This window comes from Antechinus flavipes, chromosome 5 (assembly GCF_016432865.1).
Source record: "Antechinus flavipes isolate AdamAnt ecotype Samford, QLD, Australia chromosome 5, AdamAnt_v2, whole genome shotgun sequence".
NCBI lineage: Eukaryota > Metazoa > Chordata > Mammalia > Dasyuromorphia > Dasyuridae > Antechinus > Antechinus flavipes.
In genome coordinates this window covers 6,563,901-6,587,680 of record NC_067402.1, presented here as the reverse complement: position 1 = coordinate 6,587,680, position 23,780 = coordinate 6,563,901, and the positions used below count along the sequence as shown (strand labels likewise).

At 36.3% G+C, this 23,780-nt stretch overlaps 1 protein-coding gene across 2 annotated transcripts in view; it reads left to right on the top strand.

Annotated features, from left to right (window-relative positions):
* DGKB (diacylglycerol kinase beta) overlaps positions 1–23,780 on the top strand; it is a 683,215-nt gene that overhangs the window by 283,139 nt on the left and 376,296 nt on the right. For both annotated transcript variants that reach the window (XM_052000688.1, XM_052000687.1), the window contains one exon: positions 6,613–6,711. In XM_052000688.1, the coding sequence (XP_051856648.1) occupies positions 6,613–6,711 (99 nt within the window). The remainder of the gene's footprint in view (positions 1–6,612; positions 6,712–23,780) is intronic.

Sequence of the window (23,780 nt, the reverse complement as noted above, 5' to 3'; positions counted from 1 at the left end):
CTGTTATAATATAAGCACTTCATCCTTGTAAAATATCTTCAAATTTTTAATTTAAAAAAGTTTCCTCAGCTTCTCATTACTTATGTGCCTATATCCTGCCCTTTTATCAGAAATGTGAGGATATCTTCCATTGCATGAAAGATCCAATTGCCTTCTTATAGGGAAGAAAGTCGTTTGTTTGTTTATTTGTTTGTTTTTCTGAGTAAGTTATTCTTAATTATAAGCTTATATGTTTTATCTTTTAGAATAGCATATATTGATTATCTTTGAATTATTTCTCTTTAATTTGTTTGCCAGGCTATTTAAATAGGAAATGCCTGAAATTTATTATTTTGTGTTTTTATTTTTTTAAATTTTTGTTTCAATATTTCTTGTTTTCTTGTGGAATCATCCACTTCCAATGGATCCATTCCAAATTTGTGGCACTGTTACTGAAGTAAGGTTTTGTAATCTTAGTGTTAAACTATTACTTTTCTGAGTGTTTCCTACAAAAAAAAAAAAAAAAAACCTTAAAGTTTAATTTGGATTATAACTTCTCCATCACTTTCTTAGGTCTAGAAATCAACATAACAACAAATAAAACCCATATTCATAGCATCTGCCAATTTCTAAGATTTAAATGCAATGACAATTTCACAATCACCTCGTATAAATCAGAATAATTTGGTTCCAGCACAACCCTGACTTCAATATTCCATGGCTAGTTAGTGTAGTGTTGTTTAAAAACTACCAGAGCAGGGTAAGCCAGTAGACTTCAATTTTTCAATAGGTCCCTGTGGTCAGATCAAAGATTGGACCTGATCTCTACCTTCCAAAGTTTTCCAGGCTAGAGAGTTTAATTTGGGTCTACACAAAGCAATTGCAAACTTGACTCTGGATGGCATTTGCTTAGATAGCAATTGAGTCCAACTGTTTTTAGCTAGAAAGCTCAGCAGTTACAGAACAACTGTACTTTCAGTATAGCCTGGTTCTCAGCTCTGAGCTGGCTTCCTAATTCCTCCTAGACATTCTAGAATTACTGCTCAATTGTGTTACCCTGAGCTGTCTGCTGGACTCTATGCTGCTGAGCCGGCCTCCTGTTCTGTTCTCCTGGGAATCTGTTCTGTTGCCATACATGAGAGGCCTCCTAGCCCACCATATGCCCTAATTTTAGCCCTTCTTACTTTCCTCTGAGGTCCAAGTTTGAATTGAGATTGTTTCTCTTCTGATTCCCTAATTACCATTTACTTGCTCTGCCTTTCTTCTGGGATCTTTATTTTTTTAATATTAGTTGTGAGGTGTACAGAATAGTATTACTTCTTTCTACTCTACTATTTTGGCTATTTAGTAATCTGATTTTTAAAAAGGAAACAAAGAAGGAAACGATTTTAAAAACAAATGAAAAAGGAGAATTCAAAACAAATGAAATAGAAATGAAATAGAAGAACTGAGAAATTATAAGACAAAATTTTGCCCAATTATATTTCAATAAAACTGACAAGTGAATCAAATAAATATTTACAAATTTCAAGGACACAACATTGGAAGAAAAGAAATTGAGCAAGCCATAAATGAACCTGAAAAGGAAGAGAAAAATAAAAAGCAGTTAAATTTACAATTCAATTCTATGAAGTATTTAAAGAACAATTAATTCCATTACTATGTAAATCTTTTATTAAAAAATAAGAAGAGAAGATATTCTATTGAACTTCTGTGCTATAAAGCTGATCATATCTTAATCAAGGTAAGACAGAATGTAGATTCTCCCCTCTATAAAATACTGACATAAAACATTTAACTAAAATATTACCCAAGAGAGTACAGAAACATATTGACAAGACTATACAGCATGACTGGTTTGGATTTGTAAGAGGAATTCATTTTTGCTTTGATTTTAAGAAAAGAACACCAAAAATAAATTAAAACAAAAACCAAATGAAACTATGTACATTTGTTTCTTCCATTAGAATGTTAGCTTCTTAATGGGAAAGAGTGTTTTATGCTTTCATTTTTATCCCCAATCCTTAGGACAGTACCTGACATAGGAAATAGTAAAGAAAGGGTTAGTGATTCATCAACTTATTAATTAAAATCACATATTTATAGCAAGTGATGCCAAAAAATCTTTTGATAAAATACAATTGCCTTTTTTGGTTAAAAATACTAAAATAAATCAGTATATGCTAAGAGAGAGAAAGAGAGAGAGAGAGAGAGAGAGAGAGAGAGAGAGAGAGAGAGAGAGAGAGAGAGAGAGAGAGAGAAATGAATGTACTTCCTCTAGCATGATAAGTATTATCTATCTGAAATCAAGAGCCAGCATTATATGAAATAAGGATGAAGCAGACACCTTTCCATTAAGATCAGGGCATGAAGCAAAGATTTCCATTATCACCACGATTATTTGATATAATGTTAGAAATGTTAGCTATAACAATATAAGAAGAAGAAAAAAAAGAAATTGAAGGAATATCATAGAAAAAGAGGAAAAAATATTGCTTTTTGTTGATGCATAATTTACTTACAGAATCCAAGAGAGAAAAATAGCATTAATTTAAATAAATTCAGCAAAATAGCCAGAAAGAAAATAAACCCACAAAATTATTGCATTTCTGCATATTACTAACAAATCTGAAAGAGAAGAGACACAAATTCAATATCAAATAAATGTAAAGTATTTAAAATACTTTTGAGTCTACCTGATGCATATTACTACAACCACATAATGCTCTTTATGCATTGTATAATGCATAATAAAGAAATAAAATAATAAAAGAAATAAAGGCACATATAAACAATTGTAGATACAAATTACTCATGGTTTGTTCAATGCAATAAAAAAAAATATTACCTGATGTGTTTTTTTGTTTGTTTATATGTGGTAATTTATCCAGCACCATCACAATCAGGATTATATTATAAAAATATACAAGAAAAAATAAATTTAAAACTTGAGAAGCAAAAATAATTAATTACACACAATTCAACAAAAAGTCAAGAATCTCAAGGGAAAAAATGGAAACAAAAAGTACAGGTAAAGAAAACTTGACCAGGCTGCATCTTAATCTATTTTGAAAAACAATAACCACCAAGTGATTTGATGCTGTGTCAAGTAGAGAAGTAAATCAGATGATGTTCCACCATTCAAACCAAAAAAGGAAAAAAAAAAAAAAAAAGATTTTGCTCCTGTGTTAATTCCTGGGGAAAAGACTTCTAATTGGCCAAAACTAACTGGGAAAACTGGAAAGCAGTCTGGCAAGAAATTAAGAGCAAACCAATATCTCATTGACAAATGGTTTAGATATAAATGGCGTTGGACCTAATACAGTAGCTGTGAAAAAAAATGAGCTCTTCACCAAAAAATGGGTTGAGAAGATCAAAGAAAGTTAAAAATATAATAATTTTTTTTAAAAATTGCAAAAACAAATTAAATATAGTTAAATGAGAAGGACAAATAATAAATAGGGGAAGAGCTATAAGCAAATTTTATTGATTAAGGTCTGATATATATGTATATATGCATGCATGTATCCTTTATTTGGGCTCCTTTCTTGCCTCCCTTCTAATTTCTTTTGTGAACGATGCCAAAAATCATTCAAAAATACCTTTTTTCTTCTCTCCCTTCCTCCCTCCCTTCCTTCTCCTTCCCTTCCTCTCTTCCTTCCTTCCCTCCTTCCTTTCTTCCTTTCTTCCTTTCTTCCTTCCTTTCTCACTCATATGCAAATTGGGGATGGAGAAGAGAAAAAGAAAGGGAAGGGGGAAAAATGACTCCGATCACTACATTTAACATGATTTACCATCAATGTTCTGGAATGCTGATTGGATTTTTGTTAGAGTTCTATAGGCTTTCAAATTGTTTTTCTTTGCTATATTGTTATTATTTTATAATTTCTCCTCTGAATCTACTCACTTCACTCTGCATCAGCTCAATAAAATCTTCCCAGAATTTTTTTTTCCTCCTGAAATTATCCTATTTGTAATGTCTTATAATACAGCAATGTCCCCAATTTATCCTTAAGTCATAAGAATCATAGTATTACTGGATCAAATTGGACCCCCAGTCTAGTGGCTTTGGAGGCAATGTTCTGACTTACTTTCCAGAAGGTTGGACCTAGGTATACTTCCTCCAAACATCTATTTTGGCATAGCCTTTCCAACAATTGTCATCCACCCTTTTTCTGTCACGTTGCCGGCAGTCAACAAGTATCTAGAAAAATGTTGTTAATTATTAATTAGAGAGGCAAATTAATTCAATTGAGACTCCACTTCATAGTTATTAGAATGCCTTTGATGGCAAATAGTGAGAAGTTTCTGAGGTCCACATCCTCTTTGTGAGAGGAGACAATGTGGACAATGGGCTGAAGCTTCTGTTTTAGTGATATCATTATAGAGGAACAGTCAAACACATTCTAGTTCAGCATCAGTTGCAATTGGGAAATTCTGACCTCTAGATCTTGCTATTCCTGGGGGTGATAGACTTCAGGGAAAGGGATAATACAGTTAGGGAAGTGTGTGTGTACTAATGTGTATTGTGCATCCATGTATGTGTGTGTGTGTGTAATATGGAATAGGGGGAGATATTTTAATTTGTTTTATCAGTACATCATAGTGTCTGTTTTTTTTTTTTTTTTTTTTTTTTTTTGGTGGAAGGTTCATGTGTTTTCAACACCTTCTTTAATCTTCCCCACCTCTTTCCTCTTGTCAAAGATCAGCAGTGCTTAATACTAAGATTAAAATCATTTTTCATAGATAAGTTTGCTTGCCGCTGAGAAGCAGAGCTGCTAATTATCCCTGAATGTGTGAAGATACGTTTATTTGATGCAACGTGGCCTGGTGTGCATTAATTATGTTACAAGTAGCCTTATGAACAAGGCAGGGAATTATCCTGACAAATGCTGTAGATTGCTGAGTCCCTGAAATCCCCCCCCACCCTCATTCTTTCTAATGCCCAGAGTAAATCAACATTCATTAGGCTCCCACTTTCTGTTGCTAAGTAACTGCTGGCCAAGGGAAGTTTGCAGCACAAATGAATAGGGACAGGTCCTCAAGGAAGGGTTATTCTGTTCAACATGGAGAAGTGGTATGGCTCCTCGGCTCTGCCTCTGGTAAGTCAGCTTTTAAGTGGGGGGCCACGGCTGACCACCACATCTTGCAGACTCAACAGCCAGTTATACACATTATTTTAAAAACAAATGAATCATTTTTTTTTTTAAATAAAGGAATACCTCATAAGGGGGAAATGAGGCTTGGGGAATGGAGAATGTAGCAGTCTACTATATTTCCTCAAAGCAGCACTGAAGCTATGTTCATAAATTTGTGCATTTGGGGTATTTTGTTCCCTTCTCTCCATCCATTCAAAGGGAGTCAGTGTGGGGACAATGGAAGCATCCATGTCTTTGGAACTGGGTGGGCTTGGGAAGTCTGGGTCGGCTTCTCTCTGGCCCTTCCTTTCCTATTTTTACAGAAGAGGAGTGGGCTAGATGGCCTTCTAATGCCTTCACCAGCTCCACATGTTTATTTGGAGGAGAGACTCAGTCCATAACAATGACTGATGTTGATAACTAGCATGTATCAGGTAGCAAAAAGTTAGGCGAAACATTACATATATGTGAACTCATTGGCTCCTCACAGCAACCCTGGGTATTAGGTGCTCTCAGTATTCCCATTTTATGGATAGAAAAACTGAGACTCAGAAAGGGTCACCTGCTTAGCCAGTGTCTAAAGCAGTATTTGAACTTGGGTCTTTCTGACTGCAAATGCTACACATGAGAGTGGAGACACTGAAATCTCTTCCATCTTTAGCATCTTCTCTGTTGCTTCACCCCACAGGTTTCAGTTTCCTCATTTGCAAACTGGGGGAGCTGGACCAGCTAGCTATTCTATCCCCTTGGGAATGCCAGCTCTCAAGTGCCCAGGAAAACTGCCCCCGTCCTCAGAAAAGTGGCCAGCCCGGAGCTCCCTGCCAAGGGCCACACCCAGCCTGATGCAGGGGCCATAAACACTCCAGAAAGCTGCATTTTTATCATTGTAATCATCATCTCCTATTTAGATTCTGCTCCCACTGAGCTGAATCTCTGGGTGCATTTACATATTGAATTGCGAAGTTAGAACTAATGATAGGATCAATTAGGCCACATACTGAGCATTGCAGTTTGGAATGACTTTGAGAAAAAGCAGGAGGGTCAAAAGGAAAAAAAAAAAAAAAAACAGGCAGCTGAGCCACCAGCACGCAGGTCCACGGCCATTTTGTGACTGTGCTAACAGCACACGCACAAAGGGATGCTGGTAACGGACGAGCCTATGTGCTTCCTGAAGAAGGCTATTTTCTCAGGGTGAAGAGGGAGACCCCTTTCGAAAAGAGATTTGATGAGCAGAAAGAAGCCAGGCTGGCACACAGAATTATTCTGAGCTGGGCTTTGGTCAAATATCAAAGAGCAATGATGGTATGAGTTTGTGGCCAAGGGCCGGTCACTCGGGGCGGGCTGAGGGGCGGGGGGCTCATCGTTCATCAGGGGCATCCTCAGCCTGGGCGGCCCTGGCTGGCTGTCTCGGTCCTGGTGCCCCCGACTCTGCTTGCCAATGTGTGTTGCAGAATTCTGTATCTGCTCTTTTTTTTCTCTCTCCCTCCTCCTACAGCTTCATAATAAATGTGCCTCTCACCTCAAACCCGAGTGCGACTGTGGAATCTTGAGGGACCATATCTTACCACCCACAGCAATCTGCCCAGTGGTGCTGGTGAGTGCTTCCTTTTCCTCCTTCTCCTATAGCTCTGGCTCCCCATGCTGCTGAAGGGAAGATGCTGGAGCTCAGCACCGGCTCCGCATCCAGAGGCGGGGGCCGAGAGCCGAGCCCCAGACCGCAGTCCGTTGCTTTTCCTTCCGTTTGACTGTGAACTTGGATCAGGGGACAGGATGGCTGAAGCTGAGTCAGGTCGGATGCCTTAGTTACGCTGCAGTTACCAGAAATGGTTCGGGCAGCACTCTGGTGCATTGTAAATCTCTGACAGACCCGGCTTCCCAGAAGCCTGAAGTGAGCCTTCTGGGCAGCGGGGCCGTGGAAGCGGATCGCCTCCCCCCAAGCAAGGCCAAGGTCTCCGCTGCCGGTCAGAGGTGGCTCAGGCGAACGGTACTTTGGAGGGGGAAATGCAAGGCCTTTAGTGTAGGTTCTTTTTGAGAGAGTGGGGCAATAAATTTTGACCAATAGTGAAGCAATTATTCTGGTCAATGGAAATGAAAAGGCCATTGGTTAGAGAGGCCAGGGCAGCCGGAAAAGAGCGAACCATTCGCGGAGAACAGGAAACATAAGTCAGAGCCAGCATCTAGCTTAGGGACAAAGGGGCAGAATTCTCCTGTCTCCATGGATATGATCCCTGACCTTCAATACTCAGTTCGGACACCTCTCTGGGGCAAGTCCCCCGAGCTAAACCAAATGGTCTGGCCAGTCCAGAGCCAGGAGAGGTGGGGTGTGGTGGACCTTACCTTGGTGCAGCCGCAGGCCTGGAGCCAGCCACCATGACAAGTGAGAGATATGGCTTTCATTTTTTGAGCAAGGCCCAGGAAAAAGCAGGGGAGATTTCTTCTCCCCTGAGCCACACCACACATTCTCAGGAAATGTCTGAGCTCTTGGGACAAGCAGGATTTCTTTCCAGAGACTGGTGGAGGCCCAATCTCTAGTCTCCAGTCTTGAGTTTCCAATGGGCTTGTTTGAAAGTCTACAAATGGGTTAGGAGGGTTTCTTTGTCATTTCTGTCAGTCATCTTGAAATGTGTCCTTTCCCAATGTTTTCCTATCCCTCATAGTTATAATATTATTATTTATTTTATTAATATTATTTAATCTTGCCTCAGATATTTAATGGCTGAGTTACCCTGAATAAGTTAGTCAAATGCTACATGCCTCAGTTTCCTCATCTGTATAAAGAGGAACTTGGAGTTCATCACCTCTGAGAACCATTCCAGGTCTAAAACTCTGATGATCTGGTCCTGGTCTGAAATCTTGATAACGTAACCATACCAGACCTTCTGGTGAGAAGGAGGAGCCCTCCCTCCCAGCTGTACTCTTCCAATCAGATGGTCTCTCAGACTGGACTTCCTCTCCTGGTGATCCTCCCTTTGACAAATGCTACCAATCCAAGTCGAAACAAGTGCCTTAAAAACAAGCCAGACTTATACATAGCTTATTTCCATTGTGATGAAAAATTGATCCCATCCTCCCAGATGGACCCTGTTACTCACTGTCTCTTCCTTCTTCATTTCTGCAGTCCTCAGGCCACTTTTTGCCAACACCATCTTCTAGCTTTGTGACATCCCTGACTCTCTTCTTTCTGTTCTGGAATTCATTTGCTGTTTTCCTCACATCAGTTCCTTTTCCCATAGTCTATGGCTTGAAAATTTGTTCTTTGGTTTATTTTTCTTTGCATAGTTGAGGAATCATGCTGTGGCTTTGCTGCTACCAACATGGGTTGGGAATCCAAGGATAAAAAGCACATCTGCATGGAGCTTGTCATTGAATCTCTGTTTTGGTCCTGTGGTCTCTGTTTGCCACTGATAAACGTCTACAATGATCTCTTTACTTTGAGAAAGTCTTTAATGGCCTTCCTAGCTCTGCTAGTCACCACAGACAGTGGTCTTCAGGGCAATAACAGTCTCTTCAAGAAGCCTGGAAAGGAAAATAAACCAAAAAATTTTTTTCACACTTTTTTTTTCTTGTATAAAATGGGGAAAATTGATCAAATCACAAATTTATAATAATCCAAACCATTTTTTTCTTTAAAAAAAACATTTTCAGTTACTAAGAATTGTAATGTGTCAGGAATCTGAGGAACTTGTATACATTGCAACAGTTCAGATGGTCTTAATCTGGACTCCAAGAATACAAAAAAATACTATATGTATTTTTGAACCCAGGTGATTTGACCAGTTTTCCCCATTTTATCCAAGAAAAAAATAGAAAAAAAATTGGTTTATTTTCCTTTCCAGGCTTCTTGAAAAGACATGTGTGTGTGTATACATATATACATATACACATACGTATAAATGTATATGAATACATACTATACACACATATATACATAATATACACACATATATAGGTATTAATTTTGTTAACTTTCATTACATTCAAGTTTATTTGTAATCCTACATTTTATTTCATAACTTTAAAAATATTTTTTTTCTAAGAAGCAGTCCTAGGCTACTATAAACCATGAAAAAAAAAAATAGTTGAGAATTCCTATTCTAGTATAAAGGGTATTTCTTAGAATCACAGAATCTCTGAGATGGAAGGGCCTTCATGGGCCAAGTAGTCCCAAAGGATCATCTCTGATATATCTCTGACCACTGGCCATCCAACTTTTATTTGAGGACCTTCCAACTTTTTACCCCTCAGTTCGTGCCCAGGTCATTGCCCCTGTTTTTTCTTTGCTCTCCTCCCTTGCCCATCTTGAGACTTCATTGGATTGGAAAAAGAGATCAATTATATGTTGTCCTTTTCTCTAGAGTGCCTTGATTCCTTATTTATCAAATAGAATGTTCTTCCAAACCTCAAAATACACTCAACACAATTACAAAAACACACATACAATATATAAGCTTAAGGGGCCCTTAGTGTTTAAGATGATTTTTTATACTCTTTACTCAATTCATTATCCCACTCCAATAATAAAATAAAACAATGATTTTAAAGTAGTTAGCAAAGTGCCTGGCACACAGTAGGTACTTAATGAATAATGTCCCTTTTCCATTTTCTCCCCCCCCCCCAACCACCACCACTATAGAGGATTTTCCAAACTTTTTTAAATTGCTCTTCTAACCTTCTATACCTCCTCCAATCTCAGCCACTCAGTTGAAAACATCACATCATAGTTCACTGAAAAAACATTCAAGAAATTCACTGAGACTTCTCTCTTTTCTTCTCTTACTAGAGTTCTGTGCTCCTGTCATTTATGAAGAGGTGGCCCTTCTTCCTGTGAAGGCTAACCTCTCTACAAGAAAAAGTGATCCCATGTTCCCTCTGGCCATTTGTTCTATTCTTGCCACTCTCTCACTTATTTTTGGCCTCTCCTGATCTATTTCTTTCATCTCTAGTTGCTCATTTTCTCGGATTTCCCCCCTCATTCTTCTTGATCTCTTGGAAGCCTTTGATACAACTGAATTCTTTCTTCTGTTTGATACTCCCTTCTTTCTAGGCTTTCTTGAAACCACTTTCTTTTTTCCTTGTTTTCTTCCTATCTACCCAATCCCCTTCTCTCATTGTTCTTTGCTGGCTCCTCATCAGATCACACCCTTTAATCAAAGGTTTCTCCCATGGTATTAGTCTTGATTTTCTTCTCTTCTCCCACTATTTCATTTAGTGATTTCATCAGTCTCCATGGAATCAAGTATCACTTTCAGATTTATTTATCTAGACCTATCTTCTCTAATTGCCTCCAATCTTATATCTTCAACTGTGTATTAGACATCTCTAGTTGGATGTCCCAGAGATATTTTAAAATCGACATTTCCAAAATCAAACTAATATCCCCCCTCCCAAACTTCATCTATTCCTTCTGGACAAGAGAGAAAAAGGATTGGACCTCAGTGTCTATATAGTTATAAAGTTTGGAGAGAAGGTGTCACTTAGGCCATACATTGTAAGATGTTTTCACATGATAGTTGTCAGTGCTATAAAGACTAATAAAAATACAGGTAGAAATTTAGATTCCCTCTGTGTTATCCTGGGCCTAATAAGAGAGGAGGCTGAAAATAGTAGAAACTTGTCCTTTTTTGTCCAATGTCCTCATGAGCATCCCTTTCTTCCCTTTCCCAACTATCACTAAGACTAGAAATGCTAGGAGTATTTTTGTTGTTTGTTCTTAGGATATTATCACAGACAAATCTTCCCATAAATTGAGCCTTGGCAGGTAGAATCATCTAATTTGTCGAGCAAGCCCTTGCTGTTTTTAATTTCATTTTTGTGGGGAGGGTGTTAGCTGGCATGGTAGACAGAGTGCAAAGTCAGGATCCTCTTCCTGAGTTCAAATCTAACTGTGTGATTCTGGGTAAGTTACTTAATCCTGTTTGCCTCAATATCTTCATCTAGAAAGTGATCTTAAGAAAGAAATAACAAACCACTTTAGTATCTTAATCAAGAAAACCCCATATGAAACATGAAAACTCAGATATGACTGAACAACTAATTTTATCAAGGAGTACCTTTAATGTTCTGGACCAATTCCTGCTTGTTAACACTACAGTAAATTTCTGGAGGATAATAGCCCTGCTGTGAGTGTCTAGTGAGTTTGGATATCCTTGTGCCAAGGGATATTTTTTTCTCTCTTTACCATCAATTTTTTTCATGATTTTGAAATATGGAGATCCACAGCCAGTAAATAAGAAAAAAAAAAAAGAATGCAAGAAAGAAAGAAAGAAAGAATTACTCCAAAAAAAGGCTGCTATTACCCAGGTTAAGGTTCAGACCTTCAGCAGTCCTTATTTCCAAATCAGCACTTCCCTCAACCTTAACTTCCCTTAAAAACTGATATTCTCTTCTACTTTTTACACTTATTTCTTCTACAATTTAATCCTTTTATTGCACTTATATGTGTCCATTCTGGATAGTCTTTGATACCAAATAGTTGCTCTATAGGTAATTTGTATCTCTGAAATACATTCCAAGTTCAGTACTCCTAAAAAATTTAGATTCTCTATTTCTGCTGCAATTGGTACTCAGATTGGACTGATCAGCTCTGGGATTTCATTTTGAAGTTATTACTTCAGTAAATGTGAGGCAATGTAATACCTTATTGAATGATCCCTTTGACCAGCAAGATGGGATAGAGCATTATAATTAACATAACTTTTTAAAAAATAACTTTTTATTGACAGAACCCATGTCAGGGTAATTTTTTACAACATCATCCCTTGCACTCACTTCTGTTCCGATTTTTCCCCTCCCTCTCTCCACTCCCTCCCCCAGATGGCAAGCAGTCCCATACATGTTAAATAGGTTACAGTGTATCCTAGATACAATTTATGTGTGCAGAACCGAACAGTTCTCTTGTTGCACAGGGAGAATTGGATTCAGAAGGTAAAAATAACCTGGGAAGAAAAACAAAAATGCAAGCAGTTTATATTTCTTTCCCAGTTAACATAACTTTTGTAGCTATTTAACATCATGACTCAATTTTGTGTAGAATAGTGTGTTTCTATAAAATAATTATTATTTTTAAAATAACAAATATTCTTTTTTTCAATTCATGGAACAAAACAAGTATCTCCACAACACAGCATAATTAAAAAACATGATTGCACATGAAGCTGCAAAGCTACCATGTATTACTTCATATTCCCTATATACGACATATAATGAAGAGAGGTCTGCTTACCATTAAACACAAGAATATATACATACATGCATATATATATATATATATATACACACATATATATATATATACATACACAGAGAGAAAAGGTGAGATACACACAGAGACATATGTGCGTGTGTGTATATATATATATATATATATATATATATATATACACATATAAATATACACATACACTCATATGCATTCTATAACTTTTTTGAATGCAACAAAAGAAAAAAAAAAGAATGCAAGAAAGAAAGAAAGAAAGAATTACTCCAAAAAAAAGGCTGCTATTACCCAGGTTAAGGTTCAGACCTTCAGCAGTCCTTATTTCCAAATCAGCACTTCCCTCAACCTTAACTTCCCTTAAAAACTGATATTCTCTTCTACTTTTTACACTTATTTCTTCTACAATTTAATCCTTTTATTGCACTTATATGTGTCCATTCTGGATAGTCTTTGATACCAAATAGTTGCTCTATAGGTAATTTGTATCTCTGAAATACATTCCAAGTTCAGTACTCCTAAAAAATTTAGATTCTCTATTTCTGCTGCAATTGGTACTCAGATTGGACTGATCAGCTCTGGGATTTCATTTTGAAGTTATTACTTCAGTAAATGTGAGGCAATGTAATACCTTATTGAATGATCCCTTTGACCAGCAAGATGGGATAGAGCATTATAATTAACATAACTTTTTAAAAAATAACTTTTTATTGACAGAACCCATGTCAGGGTAATTTTTTACAACATCATCCCTTGCACTCACTTCTGTTCCGATTTTTCCCCTCCCTCTCTCCACTCCCTCCCCCAGATGGCAAGCAGTCCCATACATGTTAAATAGGTTACAGTGTATCCTAGATACAATTTATGTGTGCAGAACCGAACAGTTCTCTTGTTGCACAGGGAGAATTGGATTCAGAAGGTAAAAATAACCTGGGAAGAAAAACAAAAATGCAAGCAGTTTATATTCCTTTCCCAGTTAACATAACTTTTGTAGCTATTTAACATCATGACTCAATTTTGTGTAGAATAGTGTGTTTCTATAATAATAATTATTATTTTTAAAATAACAAATATTCTTTTTTTGAATTCATGGAACAAAACAAGTATCTCCACAACACAGCATAATTAAAAAACATGATTGCACATGAAGCTGCAAAGCTACCATGTATTACTTCATATTCCCTATATATGACATATAATGAAGAGAGGTCTGCTTACCATTAAACACAAGAATATATACATACATGCATATATATATATATATATGCATATACATATATATACATACACAGAGAGAAAAGGTGAGATACACACAGAGACATATGTGCGTGTGTATATATATATATATATATATATAGACATATAAATATACACACACACTCATATGCATTCTATAACTTTTTTGAATGCAACAAAAGAAAAAAAAAGAATGAAACAAATTTTGTATTGTTTTCATAAGAACAATTCAATGAACAAGGCATGCAGTTAACATTGAAGTATTTGAAACTCTGTTCAGCTCGTGTGGCAGACATTTGAGGTCCAGAGATTCTCATCGATGATGGGACCAGTCATGTCCCATGCTTGGGCACAAATTTTGCTATAATCTTAGAATAACTCAATTCATTTAATCAATTTGATAAGTCATGGAAGGAAGTCTTTGATGGAGAGTTCTGTCTCCATCTTCATCTTGCTGGGTTTCTGAGAGGATCAAAGAGATAAGGTTTACGGTGTTTCTCAAATCTTAAAGCAGTCTATTTGTGTTTCCTAATAGTATTGCCATCTGTATTCATTTAGCTCTATTTATCTGTATTTGCTTAGCTCAACCTAGAGCTCTCTTAGTGCACATATACATTATGTGCTTCTTATTTTTCCCTCATGTTAAATGTTGCATTATTTCATAATCCTAAATTAACTACCAAAGTACAAGGGAATCATGCAGTATTCAAAATGAAGATTTCTTAAAGATCATTAAATCCATCCTTTTCATTTGACAATTGGGAAACTGAGACTCAGACTGGGATAGTCTCCCCCTAAAGACACACAAAGATTGGACAACCTCAAAGTATCTCTGAATTTTTTGAAGAATTGTGGAAGAAAATCATAGTCTAAGAATACTGTCAAGTTTGTCATAAACAGAAGTTTCTTGGATCTCATCTCTGCTCAAGAAATGGGAAAGAATTCTGGGAATACACATCTCTGACAGCTTTTGAACTTTGGGCCCATCCTAGACCTATTGGCACAAAGTTCTCACCAATACTCTATGGCTCTTTCACAAACGTATTTGGCATCCAAGGCACATGCTCTACTGACAAGCCCAAATGAGAGAGAGCTTATTTAGTTGGGTTTGTTTTCCTTCAATGCAATTTTATTTTTGTCACAAACTTTCAGCATCTCACCCTCTAGGTCTTAGAATTTCCTACACTTGGGATCCCTCTTAGCTGCCACAGAGAGAAGGAAATCATGCTACAGATGACAAGCACTTGTATATGATTTCAGCTTTACAAAATGGTTTCCCTAAATCATTTTCCTGCATCTTCACATTGATTCTTTGAAGTAGCCACTTTCATCACCCTTTTCCAGATGAAGAAACACAGGCTCCAAGAGACGCTGACTTATTTTTTTTTTCTGGGTCACTAAGACAAGAATGGCTATTGTAGGCAGCAAAAAAGTGTAGTTTTGCTAACTCTAAGACCAGTGACCATTCTTTTATACCACACGGTCTCACAGAAATCATAGACCGCTATAATACAATCTCCTTTAATTCATTTTAATAAATCCTGCTTGATGCTCTTCTTTCATGCTTTCCCTTTGCCAGGCAAGGAAGAAGCATTCTAGGTAGCCCCAGGCCCAGCACACAGGGGCACTCAGGCTATTTTCTTGATCATTCCTATGCTTTTTGATCCCATGTAACTTTTTCCCCCTTGGAGAGTATACTTGAGCACATTGCCAGGATCTGTTAATGTTTCATCAATGTCACCACTTACTATTCATTTATTTAATATTCATTATAGATCAATTCATAATTGTCATCACAGTAATGAAATGCAAAAAAAAAAAAGTGTCCCATCTCCTCTATACTTTGCAAATCTAACTTACAGTCTCCATTCAGAGACACCATTCTTACAAATAGCATGGACAGGATACTGTTTTCATATTATTACATGTTTTAGAAAATTCCTAGTCCAAAAGGATCCCCAAGAGTCTTTCCAGTTACTTCCTTCTGCCTCATATCCCATATTGCTCTGGGAATCCCATGCTGTCCTAACTTGCTGTCCCATGCTGGGAATCATGGGCTTCCTGGAGTTTTTTTTTTTTTTCTCTAACATTTCCTCTTATGTACCATCTTAATGTCACTGAGATTTTGGGATTGAGGGAGGATAATGGAAAATGGCCAGTAATGGGGGCTGGCTGCACTGGACTGAGTTGTGACAGATGGACAATGGAAGCTCTCAAGACATAGATGAGCTCGACACACAAAGAATGGGCATCTAGAACAATTCCCCTTTGTTAGGTGGGTTGATGGCATGGAAAGAAATCATATTTGTGAGGACTGGCTTTCAAAGAGGGAATACCTTACATCAAAAAATATTTACTTTAGCAAGCAGAAAATTATGTCTAACGCTTCACCCTCTTCCAGCCTGGCCCACAGCAAGATGGAGATTCTTTTAGTCTTTTGGTAAATGTTCCTTTGTTGGTATTATTTTTATTATTGTTGTTAAATTTACAATCATGATAGAAGCAAGAACAGCCTGAGATAGTTTGCAGCACAACCAAGCAATTGATTAGCATTGATCAAGTACCTATTTTGTGTCAGGTACTCTGCAGGGCATTAGGTAATTCAGAGAATGAAAGAAAATAACTAGCCTCCCCAGGAGGAAAGAGATAAATGCGGAAAACTATATTTTGCTAAAAGGTTAGTTTGGTAGACAATGTGAACAGCTAGGTGGTGCAATGAATAGAGTCCAAGAAGCTTTGTCTTTCTGAGTTCAAATTTGGCCTTGCACACGTATTAGCTGTGTGACTGTAACCAAATCACTGTACCCTGTTTGCCTCAGTTCCTTCATCTGTAAAATGACCTAGAGAAGGAAATGGCAAACCACTCCAGTATCTTTGCCAAGAAAACCCGTAATGAGGTCAAGGAAGAGTTAGGCACAAACTGAACAACAACAATATTAGACTGGCTATCAAAATTGAACATATATTTATACACATACATATATCCCCAAATATGTATATTTATTCTCATTCTCTCTCTCTCTCTCTCTCTCTCTCTCTCTCTCTCTCTCTCTCTCTGTGTGTGTGTGTGTATATATATAATATATTATATAGGCATTAAATCTATATCTTAAAGGAAACGTTAAATGAATTACAAGGGTGAATAAATATTAAATAATAAAGGACATCAATTTGAACTTTTCAGACCCAGATTAATATTACCAAAAAAATTAATAGGAAGAAATTTAATGACTTGAATAGAATTTTCATCAGAATAGAACGAAGTATACTTATGCAAAAGTATGCACTTTTGCAGTAATTGGCCATTAATTAAGGTACAAAAATCTCACAAACAAATGCAGAAAAACTAAAATGCATTTTTATAGGCTACAATAAAGTTAAATTACATATATAAAGGACAAGTGGAAAAAAATGAGTACATATTAGACACTAAACAAAACTATTTAAAAACGGGTGGGTCAAAGGACAAATCATAGAAATGATCAATAATTTCATTAAAGATAATGAGGACAATGAGACAAGAGACCATTGAGAATCAAAATGGTCCTTGGCGGAAATTTTATATCTAAACATTTTCATCATTAAAAGATAGTGACACATAATTTACAAATTGGGCATGCAACTAAAATAAATAAATGAAACCAAGAGAACAAATAAAAAAATCTCCAATAAAACAAAATTGAAATCCTGAATGTCAAAGAAGAAATTAACAAAAACAAAAGCAAAAACATACATGTTCTGTAAAGAATTTCATCACCTCTTGCTTATGTTTGCCCTAATACACAATATCCTCCTTTCAATATCGTGTTACTCTATATAGTTTTTTGTTTGTTTTTCTAAATTAGTTAATACTTTCTTTGCTAACTTAGATGCTATATTATTTGGAACATATATATTTAATATTGATGTTACTTTGTTATGTTTGGTTCTTATCAACATGGTATAGTTTTAATTGTACCTTTTTTTGTGTTTTGCGTGTTTGGTTCTGCTTTTTCTGATAGGATGGTAAGAAGTTCTATTTTTAGGGGGATGCATTTAATGCATGGGAATTCTCCTACCCCCAAATACTCAAAACAAGTCCTCTGTTTGATAATCAATCTTTCATAACCCTCCCTCTCTTATACTTTTCTTTTTAGTCTTTTTTTATACCTTACTCTGCCTTCCACAGTCTAACTTACTGCTCTGGGCATTTTCTCTGGCTATCCCTCATGCTGAGAATTATTTCCCTCCTCATTCAGACTTCTTGAATTCCCAGCTTCCTTCAAGTCCCAATTAAAATCCTATCTTCTACAAGAAGCCTTTTCTGACTACTCCCACCTTATTACTAGTGCCTTGGCCATGTTAATCATTGTCAATTTATTTTTTATATATTTTGATTATATATAAAGTTGTACATGTTGTCTCTTGCATTAGATGATAAGCTCCTTGATGTCAGGGACTATCTTTGGCCTGTCTTTCTATACTCATTGCTTAGCACAGGGCCTAGAATGTAGTAAGGGCTTAACAAATCTCTCAACTGATTAACTAAACAATCATCAGGTTGGTGAGTCCACATCTTTTCTATTTCAAGAGCAGGAAACTTCCTTCAATTAAAGGCTTCCCCCTCCAACACATTTCCATTCATATCCCAAGTGCTAAACACAGTGCCTAGCATATGGTAAGCATTAAATAATTATGTGTTGATTGATTGTATATATTGATGACATTCATTTAAAACAAAACTTTTAAATCTCTTTTAGCATTTTTTGCTTTGCTTTGTTTTGCTTTTGAATCCTCAGATCCTTCTGAGCTTCATCAAGTTTGAAGGATGCTGTTAGTAGCACAGTCCCTTTTTATGATCATCCTGTTTTCTGTTCATGTTTCTATCTTGGTTCATGACTTTTTAAGGTTTAACTTGCTTGAGGATTCATTAATCAATCACCCATTTCTTGACCCTCAGAATTATTTCTGGTTAGATAGTCACAATTTCATTAATGAGAATTATTATGCCTTCTGATCTTATCTCCTTTATAGAATTTTAGGCCTTCAAATCATCCTAATTCTCTCTCTAAAGCCTTGCCTTGAATCAAGACTCTTGCTTGGCTTTTCTTCTTTTAAGTTGAAATGATCACTTGCTTCCCAAACTCTCATCCTTGGTACTTTATCAACCTGTTGTAGTTATTAAGTCATATCCAACTCTTCATGACCCAGTGAAATATAGCTTGCTAAGTCCTTCTATCCCTTACCATCTCTCAAAATCTGTGCAAATTCATGTTGTTTTTATGACACCATTTATCTCAAAAACTGCCATTTCTTTTCCTTTTGTCTTCAATATTTCCCCAAATTAGGGTTTTTTTCAATGGGTTCTTTCCTTTCATTATATGGACAAAGTATTTACACTTCAGCTTTACTATTGGACCTTCTATTGAAGAGTCTGAGTTAATTTATTTAAATATCCACCGATTTGATCTCCTTCCTACCCAAGGGACTCTCCAAAATCTTCTCTAGAAGAACAATCTGAAAACATCATTTCTTCAGTGCTCAGTTTTTCTTGCAGTCCAGCTCTCACAGTCATATGTTATTATTGGAAGAACCATATCTTTGACTAAATAGACCTATGACAGGAAGGTGATATTTCCATTTTTTAGTATTTTTCCATAGTTTTCTTTCTAAGTAACGAGAATCTTTTAATTTCATGGCTACAGTCACCATCTGCAGTGATCTTAGAACCCAAGAATATGAAATCTGACATCACTTCCATTTATTCTCTCACTATTTGTCAGGAAATGATGAAACTATTTGATAAGATAATAGTTGTTTTTGTTTAAAAAATAAGCTTCTATATTCTTCCCTTTTACCCTTATCAAGAGTTTTCTAATTCTTTTTCACTTTCTGACTTTAGAGCAGTATCATCTGCATATCTGAAATTGTTGATTTCTGTTGTTCCTCTTCCCTCATCTCCACATATAACTTTAATTTGAGTTTTAGAGTCATTGGCACTTGCCATTTCAGATGATATACACTGATATAGGTGAAATAAATTAGGTGATAATATATAGCCTTATCATATTCCCTTTCAAATCTTCATCAGTTGTTCCATATTTGGTTCTAATTGTTAATTGTTGCTTTTTAGGCTGCCTACAGGTTCCTCAGCAGAAAAGTAAAATGATCTGATGCTTTCCTGTCTTTGAGAACTTGCCACGTTTTGTTGTGATGAAAACAAAGACTTTAATTTTGTCAGTAAAGAAAAAGTAGATTTTTGAAAACTCCTTTGCCTTCTCTGTAATCCAGCAAATGTTGAAAACATGGTCTTTATTTCTTCTGTCTCTTCAAAAACTAGCCTGATCTTATGGTAATTCTTAGGTCACATATTGCTGAATTCTTTGCCTTTTTTAAAATGATCTCTTCATTAAACCATTAAAATGATCCAAGACATTATTAGTTGTTATGCTTTTAACAGAGAAAAAAAAAACTCTAATATGACCCATGATTTTTACTGGTAAAGTAGTATATCTATTGATCACATCACCCACTTAAAAAGTCATTGTCTTTATTAATGAAGAGCTCTTCTTCAGTCAATTAAACATAACTAGTTTCTGTTTGTTCATTTTGTTTTTATTTTTATTTTTATTTAGACCTGCTTACCTCCTAGAATCAAAAGCATTTCAATTAATGCAACAGGATGTCATTTCTGGTTGAGTGGGGAACTCCATCATATCCTGTATAATTCATTTAAATGGAAGAGATTGTTCAGAACTTAATAGGGATTTTGAGAGCTTGGCAGTAAAGGGAAGGAATAGAGACATGATGGTGAGCTGAGCTGGAAAGAATCTGTAGCCCAGAGGAAACCATCAATGAGAGAAAGAGAAAGTAGGAATGAGTTGTGGAAGAGAAGAGGAAGATAAGAGAATTCCTCCCAGTAGATACATTGGAGCAGAAGACTCAAGCTGATGTCATCAGTTTTTTGACCCTCTTTCTAAGCTGAGAGGAGAACCAGGAAAAGGTCTGCTCACTCGCCATCTTCCCTTACCAGGCTCAGTGTATTAATGGACATTGTAACATCCTTTGTTTTTCCATTGCCCAATTGTTTCTAAGAATTTTAATTCATCCCAACTATGAAGAGCCCAATTGTTAGCTAGAGATAAATAGAGATGTGAATTAAGATGCAGAACTGAATCTTTGCCTAAGAATTAGAAATTTATGGTGCTCATTACTATGGGGATTTTATTCTTAACATTTGGTCTAATATCAACTCTCTAAAGTGGCAAAGGGGGGAAAATCCAGGAAAGCCCAGAAGATTGAAACAATCTAATTATTGTCAAAGGATTCTGCATAGCTGTCTCAGGTCTCAATGTAAAGCCTGAAACTGTCTCCTGAATTCATCCATTTTTTTTTTTTCCTTTATGACTGATTGCCCAGCAGCATATTTACCCTGAAAAAGATGTTTCAATCTCCGTTGCCCAAATGATCTATAAAAGGTTTTCTTAATCTGGATTTATGGTAACCCGAGTGATCTGCAGACAGACTTCAGGGAGTCTGTGAACTTGAAAAAAAATCCAGGTTTAATTTTACTTGCCTCTAATTGAAATTGGCATTTCTTCCAAATGTGAATATAGGCAGCAAGATATGATTTTGAGAAAGGATCTGTAGTGTTCAGCAAACTTCTAGATAGGTTAATGATCAAACGAATAAGCAAGCAATAGCAAAAACACTTGGAGAACTCTTCCTCATGTTTCTCCCTTCTCCTCTTCTGCACGTGGCCCAGCTTCAACAGAGCCAAGCCCGGCAATGAAGGGAAATTGAAAATCTGATCTTTCAAGTCATGACAAAAGCATGTGAGAACTGTACTCTCTTCCCCAATGCTGTCTTCTCAGCTAAAAGTTTTTTTTTTTTTATCAGAGACAAAAATCCCATTTATGTGATATTTCCACATTATACATATTTTAAATTAGCTTTCTAAAATAGCCAGAAATATCTATATTGTGCTAAAAAGCATCTATTCCTTGGCACCCATACTTTGAGCCGGACCTATTTAGAATCTGTTAGATAATGAATGTTTGATTTTTGTTGAAGTCTAATAAGAGTAGTGAGGAGTTTAAATTAAAGAGCTTAGATTAAAGAACTTTCCCTTCCCTCCTTTCCCCCATCCTTGAAATACCTTTCTGAAATTCACATAACTCACATTTATATCATGCATTATACTTTCTTTTTATTATTTTTTTTTATTAAAGCTTTTTATTTTCAAAAGATATGCATGGGTAATTTTTCAATATTAACCCTTTCAAAACTTTGTATTCCAATTTTTCCTCCCCTTCTTCCACCTTCTCCCCTAGATGGCAAGTAATCCAATATCTGTTAAACATGGTAGAAATATATGTTAAATCCAATATAACCATTATACTTTCTTGACAACAATTTTCTGAGGCAGGCTGCACACCATTTTATAGATTTGTAAATCCTAATGTAGAAAGTTTTGTTGACTTGCTCACCATTCCCTACTTCATAAGTGTCTGAATTGGGGTTTGAACCCAAGTTTCCTGATTTCATATCTAGCTCTCTTTTCACCAAGCCAAACTGCCTCCATATGAGATCTGCAGGTCTTAAGCACAAACTCAGAGGAACACTTTTCCAATGGAAGATTGTGTTTGGACAGATTCTGCTCACAGCCTGGCTTAATTGATGACCCTCGGAAATCTGGAGTTGTGGGACCTATGCTTATTTCTTCCATTGGGCTGCATGTCCAAGATAAAATATGGCTCAGTTACCAGTTGGGGCTGGAAGGTGACCCAGTAGGCTGGCAAGTGGATGTGTCAAACAATACATATTTATTAAGAACCTGATATGTTCTAGGTTCTGTTCTAAGCTCTAGGGATACAAATATGGGGGGGGAAAGAGATAACCCCTTTCCTCAAGGAGTTTATACTCTAACCACAGAGAGACAACATTCAAAAGGAAGCTGGAAAGGGAAAGAAGCCAGCTACCTAGCAATTACTTAGAAAAATTATCCAACATACCTAAATGCATCCATGTATATATAAATGTCTATAATATAAAATACATCACAGATATTCATTATAAATATTATGCATTATTTTGCTGAAGATGTTATCATAGAATTAAATATTCTACATAACACATGACATATTTTTGCATACGTGTGTGTGTGTGTGCATATATCTGTGTGTATATATTGTATAACCCAGGTATAGGAACTCCTACATATGCTCTTATGAACACCACAATATATCTACACAGAAATGATAATCTGATCCATGGTCCTAGAGAAGCAGGATGTCAAACATTCCCTGCAAAACTTCCAAATGGATGAACCAGACTGTTATAAATGGGGAATGTTTACCATAATAACCAAAAATACAGCAAAGTTAATGTTAATTTGTGGGTCCACAGAGATACTTTTGTTTTTGGAGTTTGCTACCACTTACTTGACAGATGAGCAAAGGGTGACAAAGGTTAAATCACTTCTTATAAGATTTGCACTCAGGACCATTGGATTTTAAATCTATTAATCGAGATAGTGATAATAATGTCTACCATAGATGGCTTTTAGATTAGCAGCATATTTCCTGTATGCTTTTTGGTCTCCTCCTCATGAGCACATTGTCAGACAGGTGTCCTCATTTGTGTCCTTTTTTTTTTTTTTCACATGGAAGCCAAGTGTCCATAGCAAGTATCAGAGTCAGAATTGAATTCATCTCTTCCCTCCTCTGAGCCCATCACCCTTTCTGCTTGGTCACACGATGTCTGTCTATATATACACACTCATTGCAAAATTTTCCAGTTTTGTGTTTGGATTTTAGAAACATTTCCAATGACTAGTCTAGACTCGTCCATTTATTTCATTTCTGACCCAGGTTCCAAGCATGGTAAGTCAATGTAATGTTCTATATGTATCTGAAAGCTGCTTGAAACTTTACATGTTGGGTATTTTTTCCTCTTTTTCCATATGGTCTCTAATCTGAATTTATGGCATCATGTATTATGCATTTTTGAAGGAGGATTATGTGCGTAGCCACATGTGCATATTCTACTTAAGGGAAGCAGCCTGTCTCGCTAACCTGGGGTATTTTCAGTGGTTCAGGCTTCTTTCCATTTCCAAAAAATGCAAATAATGCTTTTATCCAATTTCAAGTGTGAAAGTATAAGGCAGATCTGGCTGTCACAAAATGCAGGAAGAGCTGGGCAGATGCCTACGCAGGCCAGGTTAGCAGTGACAT